The sequence below is a fragment of the Pelodiscus sinensis genome, chromosome 5 (assembly GCF_052426305.1).
Source record: "Pelodiscus sinensis isolate ZL-2025 chromosome 5, ASM5242630v1, whole genome shotgun sequence".
In the NCBI taxonomy this organism is placed as follows: domain Eukaryota; kingdom Metazoa; phylum Chordata; order Testudines; family Trionychidae; genus Pelodiscus; species Pelodiscus sinensis.
In genome coordinates, this window is record NC_143056.1 from 28967203 (window position 1) to 28989656 (window position 22454).

A 22454-nucleotide genomic window follows, 5' to 3' on the forward strand; every position below is an offset into this window, starting at 1 on the left:
CCTTTACTATTCTGTGCACAATAAAGTTAACAAGAGTTTATCTGAAGTGTTTTTACTGGTTCCTCTCGTATCTAAAAACCAAACCACACAACAAACTGTTTAAGATCATCACCAGGTGCTGGATCATTTGGGATAACCACTTCATCAGGAGTGGAGGAGGAGTTATCGTTGGGTGGTGTGTCTGATTGCTGTACCATTGGTTTGTCCTCAATTTGCTCTTCCTCTAGGTCCATGCCCTCAGATAGGGAACGTGATGGGTCTGAACTTGTAGAGGTCACAGACCTCTGTGCAGATATAGGAGGGGAGGGGAGGCATGACAAGGTGCCCCACAGTGATAGGGGGACCATTAGTGATAGGGAGATCATTATGGTTTCTGTCATAATAGTGCCATTCCGGATGCCAGGGAGGATATTGATAATGAGGCAAGCCATATGCCCCGTAAAGTGAATATGCTCTCTCTGGGGAGGAGTGTTGAGAGGAGAACCTACTCCTTGAATGCCCTTGGTAGGCACTGATTTGAGACAAGGCGGGTGAACATGACGATCCCCTTATCAGTAATGGGAAACAAGAGTGGTGCTGTGTCGAAGGCCAAGAGGAGGCCCAGTTCTGGCTGTCCTGTGCTGTCTCGGTGGGACCTGTGTTTTGCACATTAGGGAATGGCTGTGGGATGATGCCCTGTGAGCCATTGCTGAGTTTCCCGGTACATGAGATGGTGGCATGGATGCGGTCGCAACCCCAGGAGATGTGGGGTTAGTGTGAGGTACTGGAGGGAAGCTGGGACTAGCCCTGTCACCTCCTGGCACCTGTGGTGGAGACTCCATTGGGAGTTCATGTTGTGCTGGGGATACTGAGTGTGCTCGAGACACCCCGGGTGTCCTTGATGCCACTAGTGCTTCTGTTACATCAGGGCCCTTAGTAGGTGCCCTTTTTTATGCCTGGGCAGGTGGTTTGACCCCGTTTAGAGCGCACTCTGGAGCCTGTCAAAGAGGAGGCTTGAGATTTCCCCATGCCCAAGGTGCCCGGTTCATCCCCTTTACTGATTCCTGGGGGGGAGAGAGCAGGCTGGTGAGGGTCTGGTTTCTGATTGTGCCTTCTGAGGAAAGGGCTGGAGGGACTGCCCCAAGGGGATCTTGCACTCGAGCCCTTATTGCCCCCTATATAGCTATGGAGGTCAAGGGCTTTGTCAACAGACAGCATGTGGGCTGAATGTTCTCTTTCCTTGCGAGCCCTCGCTGTCAGGCTGCCGCAGTAGACACATTTTTGTTGTACATGTGTGTCCCCCAAATAGCATATGCATTCGCTGTGGGCATCAGAGGCTGGCATAGGCTCCCGGCATCTTCCACATTTTTTGTTCTTGGGCAGGACTGACATGTCTCCCCAAGGCTGAGTATACCACCCAAACAGTGTAAACCAAGCTGTCTGCTTGGGTTATTAGTTGGTTTATTCCTTAGGTTTTGTGTTTGTGTGTGTGTGGAGGGGGCTATTTTCAGTTTGACTTGGCTGCTGTGGCTTGTCTCTGTGCGGCAGTGAGAGCTGCTAGCAGCTTTTTTGTTTGGTTGGTTTTATTGAATAAAGAGAGGAGTCTATCTAAAGTACTCAATTGTTTCTCTTTGACTAAAGTACTCAATTGGTTGTCAATTGTTTCTCTCTGATATGCAGAGCAGCTGAGGAGGAGAGTGTTGAAAGTCCCTAGCCCAGGGCTGTGAAGAAGGAAATGAGGGAAAAGGGGGCTGTGCCTGCTACTTCAAAGGCGGGAATTGCCCCTCTCTGCTCACACATACATAGCCTGCCTGATGACTGCTTGAAAGTCTCTGATCCGTGGCGCCTGGACGAGCCCCATACCAACAGTGGAGAGCCCACCGGGACATCCAGGGGCGGCCCGTGCCTATAGGCAAATTAGGCAGCATCCTAGGGCACCAAGTTGCATGGGGCGCCAAATTCCAAACCCTGCCCCTTCTATTTCCCATGCCTTACCTGGAGCACGGCTTCCCTGCGGCCAGAAGAGGGGTAAGTCCTGGGAGAGGCAGCGGCCGCGGGGGAGGGAGGGAGGCCCCGGGGGAGGAGGAACGCAGGGGGGCTTCCCCTGCCCCACGGGGGGGGGGGGTTGGCCCTGGGGGAGGAGGAATGCGAGGGTTTCCCCTGCCCCGCGGGAGGGGGAGGGTCAGCCCCGGGGGAGAAGGAACATGGGGAGGTTGCCCCACGGGAGGAGGGAGTCGGCCCTGGGGGAGAAGGAACGTGGGGGGGTGGCCCCCGGGGGAGGAGGAACGCAGGGGAGTTTCTCCTGTGCCATGGGATGGGGGGGTCGCCCCGGGAGAGGCGCATGCAGGCTTCTCTCTGGGGGGGGGGAATCTTGGGAGGAGGCGGGTGCAGGGGACTCTCTCTCCCGACTGGCACCCTGTTCTTGCTCCCCGGCCCCCAGCCTCCGAACTCCATCCCCAGCCCCAGAACTCCAACTCCATTCCCAACCTCCTGGCCCCAAGCCCCCAACCCTCTGGCCCCCAGCCCCAGAACTCCATCCCCAACCTCCTGGCCCCCAGCCCCAGAACTCCATCCCCAGTCCCTCGGCCCCCAGCCAATAGAACTCCATCCCCAGCCCCCCTCTCCCCAGCACAGAACCAAAACCCTCAGTCGATATCTGCCCTTGGGGCTGGAGGGGGGGGGGGGGGGTGCCGATTGCATGGTTCGCCTAGGGCGCCAGTTGCTGGCAGCAAATCTAGGGCCGCCCCTGGGGACATCACTCGAAGAAGAACAACTGTTTAATTTCTGACAGGATCTGATGAGAAGGAGCTCACTCCGTATGCGACTGAGGACAGTTAGGAGGAACTGGTAGGAACCGGACCGCGTGCTCTAAGAAATGGCGCGAATGGCACAAGGCGTTTAACGCGCATGCATGGTCTGACAGACCATTGCTGACGAATCTCCGAACTGTGGTGCCGGGACAAACCCAACAACTACAGTGGAGCACCCATAGGGATACCACTCGAAGAAGAACATAGAAGTATGGAATTCTGGCAGCTGAGGGTATGGGGTACTCACAGAGGTCAGTGCTGTCAGAAGCATGTGGAGTAGCTCCACATGGACAAAGCCAAGTTAATGTAAGCATGCTATAAAGGGGAAATATGACAGAAGAGCTTGGGGAATCTGAATTAGCCTCCACAAGCTAGCGCCTACTCCCCTGTTCCAAATGGGAGAAAACTGGGTAAAGCTGGGGATTGAGACTGAAGTTAGAGGTGCAAAGCATGAGGGGGGTGGGGAGACAGTTCAGAAATTAGTCAGATAAACCCATTCACCATTCCTGCCCAGGCTCTGATCCAATCTCTCCCTTTGGCTGAGTTTACAGATAGCCATGCTACCTAGATCTGATTGAGCTTGAGATCTGCAGAGAAATAGAGCAAGGCAGAGAGGCTGCCTATGGTAGTAGTCAATGGAGCTTGAGTTGGGAATGCTAGTGCCCAGTATAAGAGGCTCAGTGGTGTCTGCACAGAACAACGAAGGCCAGGTCTGAAGGTTCCTCAGCAATGCTGAAAAAAAGATGGCTTTGATGGCTCATTTGAGAGGAGTCCTGCTGTGAACAAGAAGTGGTGTGTTAAAGCTGTCAATCCTCCTCTAAAACTTATCAGGCCCTCAATTCTCACACACAAGAGAGGTCAGGGAGCAACTGGTACCTGCCTATATTGCAATTAAAAACCCACAGCTTCCCCAGGACAGCTAAACTAAGGATTGCGGAACTCAAGCTAAAAAGCAGTGTGACTTAAATTGAGTGTAGACTTCAGTGCTCAGGCTAGAGCCAGGACACTATGGCAGTGTGAGGTAGGAGAATCAAGAGCTTGGGATGCAGCATGAACCCAATCAGTTACACTGATGTGAAACAGCCCTGCAGTCTGAACCCCATAGGCCAGCTGTGGGGTTTTATTTGCAGCATAGACTACCATTATAGTATAGGCATACAGAGAGCTCACTGACTGGTATGTGAGCATCCAGGGATATGATAGACTACCTGGGGGAGTGCCGGCTGCAGCATTCTGCCAGGCTTACAGCTCCAGTGACCCACAATAGATTCAGACGCTAGAGAGGCTGTGAAGCAATAGCATTTTTCTGTCTTCTTTTCCAACACTGAGCAGCTCCTAACTGCCTCCTAGCCTCTTTAGCTCCAGGCAACCTACACTGAGCCTCCCCCCTGCTGGGCTACAGCTGTCATTGGTTCCAACCCCTTATTTCTTATGAAGAAAGCCTATTGCAGATACACAGCCTCCTTTGGCTTTCCTGGCACAAAAGAAAAGTTACGATATTAGCCTTTTCTGCATTATGAAGCTGTGTGTGAATTTTGAAGCATTTACATTACAGAGGCTTGCTAAAACATGAGTATCTCTTGGAAAAATCATAAAGGATTGTTGCTAACGTGCTTAACATTTTTAAGCTAAAAGGATTTCAAGTGCAACATTTCTCCAAAAAAATCAGTCTCTTATCTGCCATGTAATGAAAGGGATTTAAGATTTATGTTACCTTTTGGGATTTAACCCTTCTTTAGAGTGGAAAAGGAAACTACAAGCCAAAAGCGTACCTCCTTAATATACCCTTCACTTCACCTATACTAACCTCAAATCACCTTTGCAACAGCATACATTAATATTTAGCTTTAAACTATGAATCTAAAGCTGGCATATATATATATAAACATACCATTTCCAACAGGAGCTGTTCTTCTCTTTCTTTTTCTTGATCCAACAAATCATTTTCATAAAACCTTTTCTGAAACTTTTAAAATAAACAGTAATCAAAATAACCATATATCATACCTTACTTTTTAACTCTCACTTGCAAATATAAAAGTCAGAAGGTACTTACAGCATCCACAGAAATTTCCATTCTGTCCAACTCCAACACGGTCTAAAAAAATAAATTAAAATAATATTTTTACCCTAAACTAGCCAATAACTTCAAGAACATACTGTCTATGTCTAGACTGGCATGATTTTCTGGAAATGCTTTTAACGGAAAAGTTTTCCATTAAAAGCATTTTTGGAAAATAGCGTCTAGATTGGCACAGACGCTTTTCCGCAAAAGCACTTTTTGCGGAAAAGCGTCCGTGGCCAATCTAGATGTGCTTTTGCGCAAAAAAGCCCCGATTGCCATTTTCGCGATCGGGGCTTTTTTGCGCAAAACAAATCTCACCTGTCTACACTGGTCCTTTTGCGCAAAAGTTTTGCACAAAAAGGATTTTTGCCTGAATGGGAGCAGCATAGTATTTCCGCAAAAAGCACTGATTTCTTACAGTAGGAAGTCAGTGCTTTTGTGGAAATTCAAGCGGCCAGTGTAGACAGCTGGCAAGTTTTTCCGGAAAAGTGGCTGATTTTCCGGAAAAACTGGCCAGTCTAGACACAGCCACTATGTTTTAGCATAAAAGGAAACTTGTCATGGTAGAAAAGCTTAAATTACTGTCAAACAATACCTTAACCGGGGTCCCATCTGTAAGGATTTTTTTAAAACTGAAGAAACATAATTGTATTCTGGAGAAGATAAGAATGGCCATACTGGGTCAGACCAGCTAGCCCAATATCCTGTCTTTTGACAGTGATCAATGTCAGGCACTTCAGAGGGAATGAACAGAACAAGGCAATTATTGAGTGATTCATGCCCTGTTGTTCAGTCCCAGCTTTTGGAAGTTAAAGTCTTAGGGAAATCCAGAGCATGGATTTATACTCCTGACCATCCTGGGTAACAGCCAAGTTGATAGACCCATCTATATGCTGAGATGTTAACCCTGCAATCAGAAATGCTCACAGAGATCTGTTTTCCCAATGAACCCCACTCTGATTCACAAAGGAAGGGATAAATTGTACCATATACATGATTAGCTGCACAATGTTAAAGTATCACCACAGGGAAAGCACTGTCAATACCTGCTGGAATGCCCCAATTGAACTCGAAGGGGGAGAGAGAGAATAATCTGTGATGACCCCAGCCTTTTATGGGATGCAGGATACTCATTCTGCTGGCTGACGCATAGGAGGAGGCAAATCTATATTTTATCTATATGCCACCCATTTCCTCTTAGGGGGAAAACAGCTGGCACTAGGGATGTAAAGTTTAACTGGTTAACCAGTTACCCGATAAGCATTCACCTTACCAGCATGCTTACCAGGGTAACCAGTTAACTGGCACCTGGCCTGGCCAGAAAGGTCCCCAGTCTGTACCACGGTGCGGCAGGCCCTGTCCAACCTGGCCAGAGCAGTCTCCCACCCTGGCGTGGTGCTGGAGGCTTGGCCCCAGCCTGGCTGAAGCAGCCCGTGGTGCAGTGGGCCCGGATGAACAAGAACAGCCCAGTGTGGTGGGTCCTACCTGGCCCGAGCATCCCACTTGTGATGTGGTGTGGTGGACTCGACACAGCCTGCGGTGTTGCACCGTCTGATGGGCTTGGCCTTGCCTAGCCAAACAGCCCACAGCGCTGTGGGCCCAGCTGGGCTGGAGCAGCCCCCTGCCTACGGTGCAGTGCAACAAGCCTTGCCTGGCCTGAGCAGCTCCCCTCCTATGGTGCTATATGGTGGGGTCAGCCCACAGTGTGGCAGACACAAGTGGGTTGGACTCAGCATGGCTGGGGGAATGCTCCAGCCCGCCTGGGCCCACCATAAGGAAGTTAGCCAGTTAAACATATAGTTTAACCAGTTAACAATTTAAATGGGATTTTACATGCCTGGCTAGCAAACATCCATAAAGACTGCAATCCAGATAATCCTGAACTGGCTTCACTGAGAGAAGAAGGAAGTTTCCTACTTTTCCTGAGTGGCTGTGTTGGGGGGTCTAGCAGTAAACAAATGCACCTTGTCACTGAAGTGCACAAATACAAATATATTCATTAAACTGTTTCTAAGCTGCTCATTGTAAAAATAGAAACAACAGAAAAACAGTTATACCACAAGGATTCTCGATCTTTTTTACCAAGGTAAACCCTTCTTCTCACTCCTATATTCATACTCCTATCCTTGGAGTGGGCAATTACTAAATAAGGGAGAAAGCCTGACTTACAGTGTCAAGCAGTTAACTGTATTTTAAGAAACCAAGAAAATATCTTTTTGTCTTAAATTCAGTGGAAAACAGTATCTTTTAATTTGACATCTCTAATTTTAATTGTTCAAACTGACAAAAAAGAATAACAGTGTCTTTAATCTCCTATCCCAAACTCAAGAGCAAAGACTAAAATGTGGACATCAAATCAACTATCTTAATTTGCAGTGACAGCTGCGACATAAAATGTTTCTTGATCAGAAAAAATACTTACTCGTTTTACAATAGTCAAGACATCTTTATCTTTCTCCTGACACAGAAGTTTTCTTATACACAGCTCTAACTGCTGAAGTAAATGTTTGTCTGTAGGGACCTTCAAAGTAGATTTCACTTTTGGCAACAAATAGCAAAGCTTCATTCTGTAAGAAAAGGAATTCACGTTTAACTTCTCATGCAGATAGTGAGCAACAATTTGGTTCCATTGTTTAATAAAAGCCATAGCCAATTTGACTTCACTTCATATCTGCTTTTATTTTCCGGCCTACCTCTCAACTTGATTTTTATGAAGTACTTTGAAGATGTAAAGGCCTACATGAGAGTGAAAAGCAAAGCTGAAGAGTGTGAAAAGTAACAAAAGTGACTAAGGGACAGAATTTTAAAAGTATTTATACACCTAAAGTTCTAGATAAGTGCTTGGTGGGATTCTTAAAAGCATTCAAGTGCGGATGTTTCTGAGGTGACCCCCCCCCCCCAGAATGCTTGGAACTTGCAGGAGACATGCTGAGATAGGAGCAGTGTGGGGGCTGCAGCCTGTGAAGCCCACACGACAGCCCAGGGTGAGGCTGCACTTGCCACTCAGGACACAGCAGCTGCCCCCCCAAACCATAGCAAGGCCACCCAGAAGTGTTACCGCCCAGGCTCTGGCACCAAAATTGTGCATCCTCCCCCCACCAGGGGTTGGGTACAATCATTATTCGCTGGCTGGTGACTTCTTGGATGGGAATGCTAATGGGCAGGAAATGTTGGGTGCAGGGTAGCTGTGCAAAGCGCCCCTCTCCCTCAGCCAGAAAGAGGTGAGTGGGGAGCACTGCAGAGGCTAGGTAGGGGGAGGAATTAGGGGAACAGAGGGTGTGGAGCGCTGCCGGAGCCAGGTATGGGAAGGGGCTGGCGTGGCACAGGAGGCGGGGAGCGTAGCAGGGATCAAGCAATCATGGGATAGGGCTGGAAAAGTGCAGCAAGTGCATGGAGCTGTACAGCAGAGGCACGGGGAGAGGCAAAGGATGAAGCAGTTGGGGGACACTGCAGGGAAGGGGCTGGTGCGGGCAGATGGTCCTTCCCATGCCCACTCTGTGCCCCCTGCCCACTCTGCCCTAACAACCTCTCCTCATGCCCAGCCCATGCAAGGACCCCCACATTGCATCCTGCCAACCCCTACCCCTGTGCCCACCCCAGCCCATTCAGTGCCTCCTGCCCGATGCACTGTCTTTCCTTCTCTTACCCACCCAATTCCTGAAGAACAGCCAGGTTGCACCCTGACAACCTCTCCCCATGACCATCCCATTAGGCACCCCCTGCCCTCTGCCTCTTGCCAGCCCCTCCCCATGTCCAGGCCCTGAAGCACTACCTGACTGTTCCATCCCCTGCCACTCCTTGTGCCTAGGCTCTGCAGCACCCTCCCCCCTACTTGCTGCACCCTACCAGTCCCACCCCATGCCTGCCTGGTCCCTGTTACACCCTCTACCCCCCTAATCCTTTCCTAGCTCAGCAGCCTGGCCATCAGGGAAGGCAAGGTCTTATTGCGGCAGACTTGGCTCTACCCCTAGCCTCTGGTAAAAGCTGAGGACATGACGTAGCAGCCCTGGCTCTCCACATGGCTGCCAGGGAGAGCTGGGCTGGGAGAGAGTGGGGTTTGACTCCAGGGGCGGAGCCTTGGATGGAAGGGGCGGAGCTGGAGCTTGTCTTCTCCAGCTAGACTTTCATCCACTCATGCCTACCCTCCCAGCCTGTTGATTCTGATGTTGTGATGATGTCATTCTGTCATCCCGCAGGAAATTTTTGTTTATATATATATGAGAGAGAGAGAGATTAAGATTGTAAAGTGAAATATTCTAAACTTTGGAAATGAAAAAGATAAGGTTGTTTGTGCAACCTTAACTGTGCCTACTGTTGCGCATATATGAGGAGTTAGTGGGGGAGGGGGGTTCAAATGAGTTAATATTTTTACATTATCTCTTTTTCTCAAATATACAGTATAATACCAGAATCATACTCTTTCCACTTAGCCTTAGATAGATGTGTTTAGAACTTTATACATAACATAAAAATAGCATCCCCGACATTTAATGAGAAATTATTTCACATATTTAATATTAAGGTTTATTTTCATATTTCACTGGATTAGAGAATGTCTTTTTTTTAGTTTCATTTGTCATCAATAAATTTCACCTGCCATTGTGCTGCCATGTAACACTGAGGTTCCTCACACACTTAGCTTGTTGTGATTAACTTAACTAACTTTGTGACTGACAAATTTTACTACTGCACTGTTCAGCTCACTTCAAGGCAATTAATGAATTTATCAAACAAAAAAGATCCATGCATGGGACCTTAGGTACCCCACTGTGAATCTTTTTTGTTGAGAATTGATAACTTCTTCCTATTTTTCTATCCTAGACATCTTCTAATCTGTTTTAGCGTTTTAGCCTTCACACTGTGACAACTGAGGACTGATAAAAAATTCAGTTAATTCAGTGGGAGAGACGCCCATTCATTTCAATGGGTCTTGAATTTAGTGTCCTGTTTCTTTAATCTACTATATATTTGAAAGAATTTGGGCATCTGTCTGTGTGTCCATCCATCTGTGAGTCCATTTGTTCAAGAAATCCACCTAAACGGAAAAGGTAGGACCACAAAATTTGGTATACAGAGTCCTCCTATCAGAACTTACAACAACGTGTTTGGTTGCGCCAAGACAATGGAATGTGCCAGATGAAAAGGGAGGGGTCTGATAGGAGGAGACTGTTATACTGTAGAACGACCATAGGAAGCACAAAGGGGCCAGAGATGGGCACTAAGACAGCTATAACCCCATTGGGGCAGCAGGGGTGGAGAAAGAGACAGCTATCTACTATATAAGGGTACATCTACACTACAGAGCTAATTCGAACTAAGCTAATTCGAACTAACGCATCTAGAACTAAAAACTAGTTCGAATTAGCGTTTTGCTAATTCGAACTAGTGTGTCCACACTGATTAGACGCAGGGGCGCATTTAAGGGCAGCTGAAACCGGTTCTGGCAGGGCATCAGGTCAGTAATTGCTTTGTGTGGCTGCTATCTGAGGCTATCTGAGGCTCGTGCTTAAAGGGACCCCCCCGGACAGCCGGTTCTCAGCTTTTCCTGCTTGCTTGCCAACCTCGCCGAGGGACAGCAAAGCGTTGATCTCTGCGCCCGTGTGTGTCGGTGCTTCCCTTCAGGGACGCCACCGCAGGTGGCAACATGGAGCCAGAGCTCGCCCTGCACCTTCTGGTGCACTTTCTGGACTTGCTGCTGCAAGCCTGCCAGCAATGGCTCGAGGCTGCCTGGCACCTCCTGGTGCATGTCAGCCCCCTGCCTCTCCACCTGGCCGCCCTGGGGGCCGTGGAGGAGCCGCGGCGGCGCCCCGGCACTGGCGTGCCCCGCCGCATCTGGCGTCTGGACACCAGCAGCGACTGGTGGGACCGCATCGTCCTGGAGCGCTGGGAAGACCGACAGTGGACCCAGAACTTCAGGATGAGGAGGGACACCTTCCTGGAGCTCTGCGAGTGGCTCGCCCCTGCCCTGCGCAGAAGGGACACTCGCATGAGGCCCGCCAACCCCCTCCAGAAGCGGGTGGGCATCACCCTCTGGAAGCTCTCCACACCGGACAGCTACCGATCCGTCAGGAACCAGTTCGGCGTGGGGAGATCCACGGTCGGAGCAGTGCTCATGCAGGTACGACACTCGACGGCCACTGCGCCAGGGGGCGAAGGGGGCTGCAAGGAGGGGATGGGCCCCCCCAGGGACAAAGAGGGGGAGGGAGGAGGCGAAAGCGCCCCGCACCGGAGGGGTTGGTCTGTCCCGGCCGTACTACATGCCGCCAGGGGGCTTGCTTCCGGGAGTGGGGCGCGGGGCACTGCCAGGGCACGAACGCTCCCAGCCACCCGGGCGCCCCACTGATTGGCGCTTTGCTGTCTCTCTCTCCGCAGGTGGTCAAGGCCATCAACCGGGTGCTGCTCCGCAGGGTGGTCCGCCTCGCCGACCCAGACGCCGTCATTCGGGGATTTGGTGCCCTCAGCTTCCCCAACTGCGGGGGGGCCATCGACGGGACGCACATCCCCATCCGTGCCCCGGAACACCAGGTGTCCCGTTACGTGAACCGCAAAGGGTACTTCTCCATCCTCCTGCAGGCCGTGTGTGACCACCGGGGACAGTTCACAGACATTAATGTGAGCTGGTCCGGCAAAGCACACGACACCCGGGCGTACCGCAACTCCTCCGTGTGCCAGCGGCTGCAGGACAGGACCTTCTTCCCCGACCGCCACATCAGGGTCGGGGACGTGGACATGCCCGTGTGCCTGGTGGGGGATGCCACCTACCCACTGCAACCATGGCTGATGAAGCCCTACACGGGGCACCTCAATCCCTCCCACCAGGCCTTCAATGCCAGGCTGACCAGGGCCCGCATCGTGGTGGAGGGGGCCTTCGGGCGACTGAAAGCCCGCTTTCGATGCCTCCTCACCCGTCTGGACCTGGCCGAGCACAACATCCCTCCCGTGGTGGCAGCATGTTGTGTGCTCCACAATTTATGAGGGAGAAAGGGGGTTTCACGAGGAGTAACGGTAGTTCGGAATAGGATGGCTAGTCCGAACTACCTAGTTCGAGCCCCGGGTAGCCGCGCTACACGGGGATCGAAGCAGCGGGGATTTAAAAATGGAGGCTCCCCCCTTATGCTACTGAAGCCCGGGAAATTCCAATCCCGGGCTTCATTTCCAAGTCCGGTATGCATACATTACCCCTGCTAGTTCGAACAAGCGGGGTAGTGTAGACATACCCTGGGGTGGGGGGAGGAAGGAAGGAGGGTGGGAGAGGGGAGGGGGAAACCTGGGACGAGGGGGCTGGAAGGGGAGGGAAAGGAGGAAGGGAAAGGAAAGCTCAGGGGTGGGGGTCCGGCTGCCTCTCCTGTCTCGCAACACTGCGGGTCCGGGGGCGTCGGTGGGGAATGGTTGTGGAGGGTGGGGCAGGAGGGACGGGGGGTGTGGAGGAAGCAGGAGCGGGAGCAGGAGCGGGAGCAGGACGGGGAACAGGAAGGGAAGCAGGGGGAGCAGGGGGAATTGGGAAGCGGTCGAGCAGGCTCTAGACGTGGCCTCGCAGGGCACGGCCCTGCTCCTCCAGTGCCTCCAAACTCCTCCGGCGCAGCCTCAGGTCCTCCTAGACCCAGTGCTCCTGGATGCGGAGCTGTTGCTCCAGGAACCGGAGGTGCCGCCTCTGGTAGTCCTCCTGGTTCCTGGCTCTCCTGCTGGCCTGCGCTCGGGCGGCTGCTGCAGGCGGGGTGGTGCGTCCTGCAGTCCCAGGTGCTGCGGCTGTGGTGCAACAAGACCAGCGGTAAATTACCCCAGGGGCCCAGGTGTGTGAAACCCAGCTCCCCTCTGCAAGGCCAGGGCCCCTGCAGGATCCCCAGCTGCTGCTCCTTGGTGGGCAAGGCCCAGGAGCACGGTCCCGGGGCTCCCTCTCACCCCAGCCCGCCGTACACGTAAGGGGAGCACGATGGTACTCACATGTGGACGCCTCCCCGGCCTCGGATGACACAGGCGAGCGGCTCTGTGGGGTGCCTCGGGGGTCCCGGGTCCTGGGCAGGCTGTCAGCAGACTCCTGGCTCTCGGAGCCCTCCTCCTCCTCCGTCTCTGGGAGCGGTCCCTCTGCCCCAGGGTCTATCACGTCCCGGGGGGGAGGGACGGCATGAGACCCCAGGAGGCGGTCCAGAGCCTGGAAGTGGGGGCACGCCTCCGGGTCGGTTCCTGGCAGGCAGGCCCGGGAGTAGGACTGCCACAGGTCCTTGATTTTCCAGCGCACCTGTTCCCAGCTGCGCTGGTGGCCCCTGGCGGCCAGGCTGGCAGCCATGCGGCCATAGACTGCCGCGTTCCTGTGGCTAGTGTGGAGATCTTGGACATTGGAGGCTTCCCCCCAAACCTCGATGAGGTCCACGATCTCCGCACTAGACCACGCGGGCGCCCGCCTCTTGCGGCCCCGGGCAGGGTCCTGGGAGCCGCCAGGCTGGTCCCAGGAAGAGGGGGAGGGCTGGGTGTCATCGGGTGGCTGGCTCATGGGGTGTCAGCTGCTGGGTGTGCTGGCACGGGTGCTGGCAGCCTTGCAACTGGCACAAACTGTGTAGCCAGCCCGTGGCCCTTTAAGGGGTCCGGGGCCGGGAGGGGGGCAGTAGAGTTTGCCTGGTGTTGGCCAGAGTGGCCACCAGGGCAAGCTGGGAAGGGCTAGCCTCCCACTAGTTCGAATTAAGGGTCTACACAGCCCTTAATTCGAACTAGGCTTAATCCTCATGGAATGAGGATTACCTAGTTTGAACTAAGCGCTCCGTTAGTTCGAATTAAATTCGAACTAACGGAGCACTAGTGTAGCGCCTATGAAAGTTAGTTCGAACTAACGTCCGTTAGTTCGAACTAACTTTGTAGTGTAGACATACCCTAAGAGAGTTTATCGGTTTCTGTGTCTGTCTGTGTGTCCATTTGTCCCCCAGTTGGTGTTATGAACCTCCCCCCAGCTGTGCTCACTGCAACCAAGGACAGGCACTTCTCACCTGGGCCTGAGTCACTGTGGTGAGAGAAAGTTGAGGCTGTCCTCTCTCCCCAGAGCAGCCTGCATGGTGAGCCCCTTATTCCCAGTCCCACCCCAGAACAATGATTTCAATGAAAAAAAACAACAAAATTTATTTGAGTTAAAGACCCTGGCAACACTCAGTAAATCTTCTAGTAGACCAATAAATATCTTTGTAAAAGGACAAATAAATTATATCACCTGGTCCTCCTCTAATCACTGTTATGCTGACATGCTCTAATAGATTAGTCGGCAAGACTTTATAGAAGCCATAATTCCATATAATTGGTACAATACCTCACATTTGCTACTGGATCATGTGTAAGCTCAAGCACAGGAAGAAAGAAGTATTTACAGAAGAATGATTTGGAAAACAGTTCCATAATGAATTCACAGGTGTCTAAAAACCGAAGTCTGTTCCAGTAACTTTTTCCTTGGCCCAGCTCTGGAAAATAAAACCCCAAAATGGTTATCTGTAAAGTTTTCAGAATGAAGTAGATTATGTCTCAAGGATTAGCTTTAGATTAAAAGTGCTTTTAATAGGATGAAAAAACTTGTCACAAAGCCCATAATGTCATTTTATCACAATTTCACTCTCTGGTTGAAATCCTGTCCCCACTGAACATAGTGTACTTTCTCCATGGATTTCAATGGCAGCCAGGATTTCATCCTCTGAGTTTGATTAACCCACTGAAATAGCAGAACTACCAAGTGACACAGCTGGTACATGGAACAATAACTTCCACATTTCATACCAGGTGTATAAAGCTAGAGCTGTGTAAACATTAAGGATCATTAATGAGGGCTTCTCATCTTCCTGTGCTATTTTTGAGGAACTACAGGAGAGATCAGAAAATCAAACTTGTCAGCTACTTTTAAATTATTTAAATCATCTATAAATTATTCATTTTTCAGAAAAACTTATCATTCAGCACTCTTAAAACACAGCCTCTACTGTTCTATTTTCTAAGAGAAATTGTGCATTATATAATACAGTGCCTTCAGCTAATAATACTGAATTCCAGCAATGTGGTTTACAGGGTCTTTCAGCATACAATAAATTTCCTACATAGACTCCTCCTGCTGAGTATTTTGCATAGCCATGGCACATATTCACACGTGTTATCTAATGACACTGTAGGCCAAACTGGTGATCTGGTATGTCTTCTGAATATTGTTACGTCATTGATGATATGGTTACAGAGCACAACCCTAAGCACCATTTCTTTGTCATTTACCAGAATTAATTTGCTTGTCATAAAGTAATTAAGAAAAAAAATTACTGCTTACGTTCAATCAATTTCTGAATGACTTCATGTCTCTGTTCTTGTTTGCGGTTATAGCGTAAATAAACACAGAGAGTTCGAGCAGCTGCTTTTTGGACAGGGAGAACATTCTTAAAAGAAAAAGGAAATACAGTAAAACATCTAAAGGTATTTATAAGTGCTTCTGCAAACACTATCGACTACAAGATAAAAATAGGCAACAACTCATCAGGTTCATTCTGAAAGTGTGATGTTTTGGAATGTAGTTTTTTTTTCCTTTTTTCCCCTTGCAATAGATTCTACATTATATTTCCATTCTAACATTAACAGATATTATACTTCAAGTTGAAATGCTTTCTAATCTCTACTCAGATCAAACGTTTTTACAAATAGACTCCATTAATATTTAATCAGGCCTCTTCTTTAATTAAAACAACTGTCTCTTTTCAGACTGATAACAGTCATATAATAGCTTATAGGCACAGCTGATTGGAAAAGTTGTGTTCCATAACATTTAGAACAAACTCAGATGTTTAAAAAGGTCTCAATGTTTGACATGACAACCTGTATGGTGACGAGCACATCAGAACATAATTTACTGTAGACCGCATTTTGATTTCAGTTTCTGTGGGTCTTCATGGCTCTTGATGTGTGTAGTACTCACATGCCTATCATTTTGGCCGCGATCCAACTAAGCACATATGTATGTGTTTAATTGTATCTTTATCCAGTAAAGCACTTAGGTATATGCTTAATTTTAAGTCATACACAAAAGAGTCATGGAAAGTGATTACTTTCTGCAGAAATTTTTTATTTTTTGTTTAAAAAATTCTTAAAACATGAACACTTTCAGCGAAACCCCAAAATATTCAGATTCAGATGTGCTACTATAGTATCTTGGGGAGCTGTAGTTCATTTGCCCCATGTCTTCATTCACCTCTTGGAGCTGAACTCCCCAGTGGACTTCCATCTCCCATGCTACACCATGCCTATGGGACTCCCATAATTTAGTGTCTCCTGTCATCCTGTCATCAAAAGGTGCATAATAGGATATGTAGTCCAACCAGGGAGCCTGGACAGGTGAGGAGACTAGAAGCATGAGGCAGCTGAAGAGGCGGTTACTCAGCCAGTGCACTAATGGACATTCCTCAAGATAAGTGTTCTTATTGATGCTCCACTTCAGGTTATGGTGCTTCACTGCACCTTCGCTCAGAGAGCTTTACAGCAGTGCCCACATGGGCTTTGCATTCTGCTGGTGAGGGTCCTCAGTTCTTTCTCTACAATGGAGCCTGCTCCAAACTCTAAAATACAGAGGAGGAGGCTGGGTAGTGATGCACCCACAGGGACACATCTCAAAAAATGTCAGTTACAGCACCTGGCAAGTAACCTCCTCCTTGAGAGAGAGATATCCCGTTGGATACACCACTCTAGGAGTATGTCTAGACTACATGGCTCTGTCGCCAGAGCCATGTAGATTAGTTTACTAGACATACCCAAATGAAGCGGCTATTAAAATTAAAATGGCTGCCACCCTGTGCCGATCAGCTGTTTGTCCGCACAGCGTTGTAGTCTGGACACTCCGCGGTCGACATCAAAGGCATTTGTCGACCTCCCCGGTATGCCTCATGTATTTTTATTGAGCTGAAACAAAGCCCGGATAATTTAGGTTTTTGAAGACAGTAAGTGTAAATTGGAGAGGGTGGAAGCAAGAGAGATATGTGAGGCAGAACACTGTGTGGTGAACTAAATCCATTTATGAAAATAGGTAGTAAGTGTACAATGTGTTCTGCAGTATAATAGCACTGTCTGGATCTGTTCAACAACAGCCTACCTCTTCATTAAAGAGCCATTGAGAAGCCATGCATTCAGGTGGAGCGTTGCTATGTTAGGTTGGTGTAGCGGGCCTCTGCATTTGGGATAACAGTTTCAGAAGGGGAGGAAAGTGACATTCATGTTACAAATGGATATCACATCAGTCCGGGCCACGCAGGAGCTATTAGGATAACAGATTGTCAGTCCGTGTCACCATGAACTTGTTTCTCATTGTGTATTTCCCCAGACCTGCTCTGGAACAGAATTTGGGGCATTTTGTGTTGGCCATAGCTGAAGAAAGAGCTAGTTGTCAAGAACTCCAGCTTTGGAAGATGCCACATACGATATTGTTTAGCTCCCACTCATGATCGAGGGGGAAGATCGAATGAGCTCATTCACCATGGTGTGCCGTGACCCAAGTAGGTATGAGACTAAAAGGTGGCTATTGTATTGGATATATCAGTTCTGCAGTTTCATAACGTTGGTGCATAATGAGTGGGACAGAGCTCTTCCGTGTATGTTTTACAGCCAGATATTCCTGGTGTAAAAACTGGGGCAGCACCAAGATTGACAGTGCCAACTGGTGAGGCACTGCATATCTCAGAGGTGCTTTGTGTAGGGTCAATGCCAATGGGTGGAGACACTAAATGCACAGGGAGAACTGTGTGCTGTGTTGGTGCCAAAGTAGTTTGTTTCAGAACTGAAGCACGGGTATGGGAGTTAAATCATCAGCAATACAGTCTGTGCAACTGACTGTGCTGCAGTGCAGTGCTATAGCCTTCACTTCAACCTTAGCACTGGAATTACTGGTTGTCTCCAGCCACTGATGCCTGGATGATGCTGGAGGTACCAAGAACATCATGCATGCTGAGCAGCAGAGCTGTGGCTCCAATAAGACTGACCTGGTTGACAACCATTTCGGGGCTGTGTCCCCTATGTGGCAACAAAGCTGCTGATTTTTTGTTGGTTATTCTTTTTAAGATTTTGAGAACAGACTCTACCACAAACAGGACTGTTGGCCTGGGTTACAGGTGGGTCAGTGGGACTTTCCCATGAAATTAAGTTTCAGCCTCAACTCTGTCCTTGCATGCCCTGAACTTCAGTTTATTACAGTGGGCACACTTTTGGGGTTCAAGGGATTCCCCCAAAACCAAACATATTGAGAATGGCCTTCTGAGGCCACTTTGTGCATATCTTGAAATCTGGTGAACCAGGCATTTTGTGGAGTCATTAACTCTGTTAACAGAGAAGGTAAGTGTCTAGGAACCAAAACTTATCTAAATAAGAAAACTAATCTAACTACTCCAATTTCGTAAAGTAACACTGAAAAAGTGAAAAATAACCATGACTACTGAGAACCATCTCAAGCTGGGGACAACAGAAAAGGAACTGAGAAGTTTGAGCTGCACGCATGCTACTGAGATACCAGTGATATGTGAAGTAGTCACGTGTATGAGCACTGCAATAACATTCTCTAAGGGTACATATACACTACATCCCTTTTTTGATAAAGGGATGTAAATTAGACATATCAAAATTGTAAATGAAGCCAGGATTTGAATTTCCTGTGCTTTATTTACATAATGGCGGCCACGGTTTTTTTTCCAAAAAGCTGCTTTTCGAAAAAAAAACCACAGTCAAGACGGGGATCGTTTGACAGAAATGCCACTTTTCGAAAGATCCTGTACCCTCATTTTCTGACCTCAGGATCTTTTGAAACGGGGCATTTCTGTTAAATGATCCCCATCTTGACTGCGGTTCTTTTTTGAAAAGCGGCTTTTCGAAAAAAGCTGCGGCCACCATTATGTAAATAAAGCACGGGAAATTCAAATCCCAGCTTCATTTACAATTTTGATACATCTAATTTACATCCCTTTATCGAAAAAGGGATGAAGTTTAGATATACCCTAAGTGAAAGCTCAGGGATACACCTTAACCTGGAGTGAAGCACCCACCAGATCATCTGTAGAAGAACTACAGCCCTCATGAAGCAGTACAATAGCATACCAAATTGAAATATTTTGGTTGCGTGAAAGCTAAAAATGTTTTATTTCCAGGCATGCATTTTCCATTTTCCAATGAGTTTGTATATTTTTGCCGCCTACTATTCCTAGTAAGCAATATGATTCCTGATTTACCATTTACTCCAAAGAAATCAAAGGCATAAACCTGATGTAAAACCGGAGTAATACAATGGTGAATTGGGCCTATTAACTTTGACCTTTTATTTATATTGTTTATCCATTTTCACTGCTTGCTCTCTCTTTTGTGTGTGTGTTTAAACTCCTTAGTATAGGGGTTGTACTTTCTTCTATTTCAGAAAATCACTTAGCACATTATTGTGTTACCAAAAATAAATAACAAATACTCTTTTAGGGTATGTCTATACTACAAAGAAGATTGAAGCTGCTGCTGTGATCTTCCAGGGTTTGAATTAGAGGGTCTAGTGAAGAAACGATAATTCAAACTGAGAGGGGCACTCTCGTCGATGTCGATAGCCCTGCTTCCATGAGGAGTAAGGAAAGTCGAAGAGAGAGTGTTTTCCCTTCGACTTCCTTTGACTTTCTGCAGTGTGGACAGTGCCAAAAGTCAAGTTAAGGTACTTCAACTTCAGCTATGATATTAATGTAGCTGAAGATGCGTATCATAATTCGACCTTATCCCGTAGTGTAGACATACCCTTACAATAATCCTCCTCTTGGATTAATTTAATAACGACCCAATCCAGTCTTTCTAGAGCAAAATTTACTGCCATGGAATTAAATGGCACATAATAAAGAGTATAATAAAAAAGTAAGTTAACGAATCAAGTAGAACATTTTTCTCTTCAGATATGAATTTGATTTATACAAAAATCAATGGTATGGAAAGGAAAATCCAGAAAAGAATAAATAACATTTCATGAAATTGTTATGTAAGCCCAACTTTTCCTAAGAAAGATGGGAGGTTCTTCAAACATTTTCTTAGCGCTATATGATAAAATTTGTAAACACCCTAACTGTTTTCTACTTGAAGGTAATATAAGAACGCTAATTTCAAATAAAATATATAAAGGTATTAATTATTTTGCATTAGTCATTCTGAAGCACCAGAAACAAATATCAAAACAACAGCAGAGAGATAGAGCTTGGGGCTCACATTTGTCATAATGATTGTCAACATTCTGTGCAAAAAACGATAATAAATCTGATCACTTGATATGATATGAGGCAGGCATGCATATTTTTGTAGTAATTTTTCATGAGTTCTCCATTTTAAAGAAGTTGCTGCTCTCTGTTCCGCTGTTGTTAGTGCCGGAATCAAGTCAGGGATAGTCAAGAACTAAAAATATAAAATAAAAGCATTAAAAATGTAAAATCTGAAGTAGTTATGATACAGTATTATTTAAATCCTAAAATGTATGTTAATTGAGAAAATAAAAATGATTGATTTATTCCTATTTTAGGATGATAGCCTGTGTTTTTGCACATGCAAAATCCATTCATCCAATCATGTTATGATGTGGTCCCCAGTAATGGACAATGTGATCACCTCCTTATATTAATACACTGGTATTTAAAGCATGCCCTGAGGTAAAGTAATATCTCCATTTTACAGATGGGGAAGCTGGGGCATTGAGACACTTGCCCATGGCCACAGAGAAAGTAAGTGGCAGAGTTGGGAATAGAAAAAATACCATTCAATAGCTGTTCTTTTCTGAGGTGTGTTGCTCATATTCATTCCATTTTAAGTGTGCACATGCCTACATGCATGGTTATCAGAGAACTCCGCCATAGTGGTATTCATAGGGCCAGGTGTGGTGCCCTCTGGTGTGATGCGCTCATGCAGCAATATATCAGGTGCTACCAGTACTATACCCTCTCAGTTCTTTCTTGCCAGTAACTCCAACAGAGAGATAGGAGGGTGGGTAATGGAATTGACATGAGCAACACACCTTGAAGAACAACAGTTACAAAAAGGTAGGTAACTTTTTTTCCTTTTTCAAGTGCTTGCTCATGTTGATTACATTTTAGATGACTCACAAGCAATATCTATGGAAATGGGCTTTAAGTCCATAGCTTAATGTCTTGTAGTACTGCACTATCGAAGCCAGCATCATCTGAGGCCTGCAGGGAGTAGCCCAACAAAGCTGAATCGAGCACCCAGCAATCCAAGATAACAGGTGACTGGGACAACCAAAAAGGGCAGAGATGGTTGAGGAAGGAGGGTGGATCCAGTATGTTGGCTAGGATGCCATCCTCCAAATGACTGCTTCTGGCCTACCTGACTTCTGGGAGGGTCAGGTTGAGTGATCGAGCAAAAAGAGGATAGGTAACATAGCTTACATCCTTTATCCTTTTCCTTCCCCCTGTAGGAACCCAATCTGGGAGCCTGCCAGGACCTAGACTGCATCAGAGGACAAAGGTGCGGAAGAAGGAATGGCTTTCTGGACTGCTGAGGGATGTGCAAGGCCAAGGAGCAGTGGGTGGCTCAGAAGTCCTTCAGCCTATGGAGCCTTGGCTGTGTCTAGGCTGGCAAGTTTTTCCGCAAAATCATCTGCTTTTGCGGAAAAACTTGCCAGCTGTCTACACTGGCCGCTTGAATTTCCGCAAGAACACTGACGATCTCATGTAAGATCGTCAGTGTTCTTGTGGAAATACTATGCTGCTCCCGTTCGGGCAAAAGCCCTCTTGCACAAATCATTTGCGCAAGAGGGCCAGTGTAGACAGCACAGTACTGTTTTGCGCAAAAAAACCCTGATGGCTAAAATGGCGATCGGGGCTTTTTTGCGCAAAAACGTGTCTAGATTGGCACGGACGCTTTTCTGCAAAAGCACTTTTTGCGGAAAAGCGCCCATGACAATCTAGATGCTCTTTTCCGAAAATGCTTTTAACGGAAAACTTTTCCGTTAAAAGCATTTCCAGAAAATCATGCCAGTGTAGACATAGCCCTTGAGTCAGTCAGCTCAGAAAAGAGCACACAAAGGGGAAATCCTGGATAGTGGTCTGCATTTCCTGGGACAGCCCAGAAGTTTGCAACCAGGAACTGAGTCTCATGGCCACCTCCAATGCAATCTCCTTGACACCAAAGTCTGTGGCATCCCAGACCATCTGGATGACTCCCCAGGCCACTGCCGTGCTTTCACAGATATGATCAGAGATGCTGTAGGGAGATGAATATACAGATACTCTAAGCCCTTTACAGAAACATAGTACTTCTTTTAAGTCTTCTTTGATGTCAGTGGAATAGAGGGAGTAGGTTGTCACACTGATTTGCCTATCTTGAGCACCTCTGAATGGATGGAGAATGGTCTATTGATAACCACTACTACTTTAGCAAAGCAAGACAAGGTGCTCCAATTAACCATCATGGACGGTAAGAAGGAACTGAGAGGGCATAGGGCCGGCAGCATCTCATATACATGCCACTTCAAAGGCATCACAGTTGACACTATGGATACCATAAAGACAGAAATATCTAACTGTGCATGTGGGCATGAGTAAGCAAGCACACAAAGAAAAATCCAGATCTCACAAGTACTCATTCAATAC

The 22454-nt window shown here is 47.7% G+C and overlaps 1 protein-coding gene and 1 long non-coding RNA gene across 6 annotated transcripts in view; one reads left to right on the forward strand and one right to left on the reverse strand.

Moving 5' to 3' along the window:
* The window catches only part of PPP4R4 (protein phosphatase 4 regulatory subunit 4), a 144877-nt gene that overhangs the window by 14066 nt on the left and 108357 nt on the right, over positions 1-22454 (reverse strand). For all 4 annotated transcript variants that reach the window (XM_006133679.5, XM_075926658.2, XM_075926657.2 and 1 more), the window contains 6 exons: positions 20062-20244; positions 15137-15242; positions 14144-14291; positions 7277-7421; positions 4846-4887; positions 4681-4755 (listed from right to left, as the gene is read on the reverse strand). In XM_006133679.5, coding sequence (XP_006133741.2) covers positions 4681-4755; positions 4846-4887; positions 7277-7421; positions 14144-14291; positions 15137-15242; positions 20062-20244 — 699 coding nt within the window. The remainder of the gene's footprint in view (positions 1-4680; positions 4756-4845; positions 4888-7276; positions 7422-14143; positions 14292-15136; positions 15243-20061; positions 20245-22454) is intronic.
* On the forward strand, positions 1872-20744 carry LOC106732718 (uncharacterized). Of its 2 annotated transcripts, XR_012903315.2 has the most exons (4): positions 1872-2007; positions 2771-2826; positions 17171-17342; positions 20521-20744. It is a non-coding gene; the product is annotated as an uncharacterized LOC106732718 (long non-coding RNA). The 2 variants fall into 2 exon arrangements; XR_016349597.1 differs by lacking the exons at positions 1872-2007; positions 2771-2826 and adding an exon at positions 15157-15279.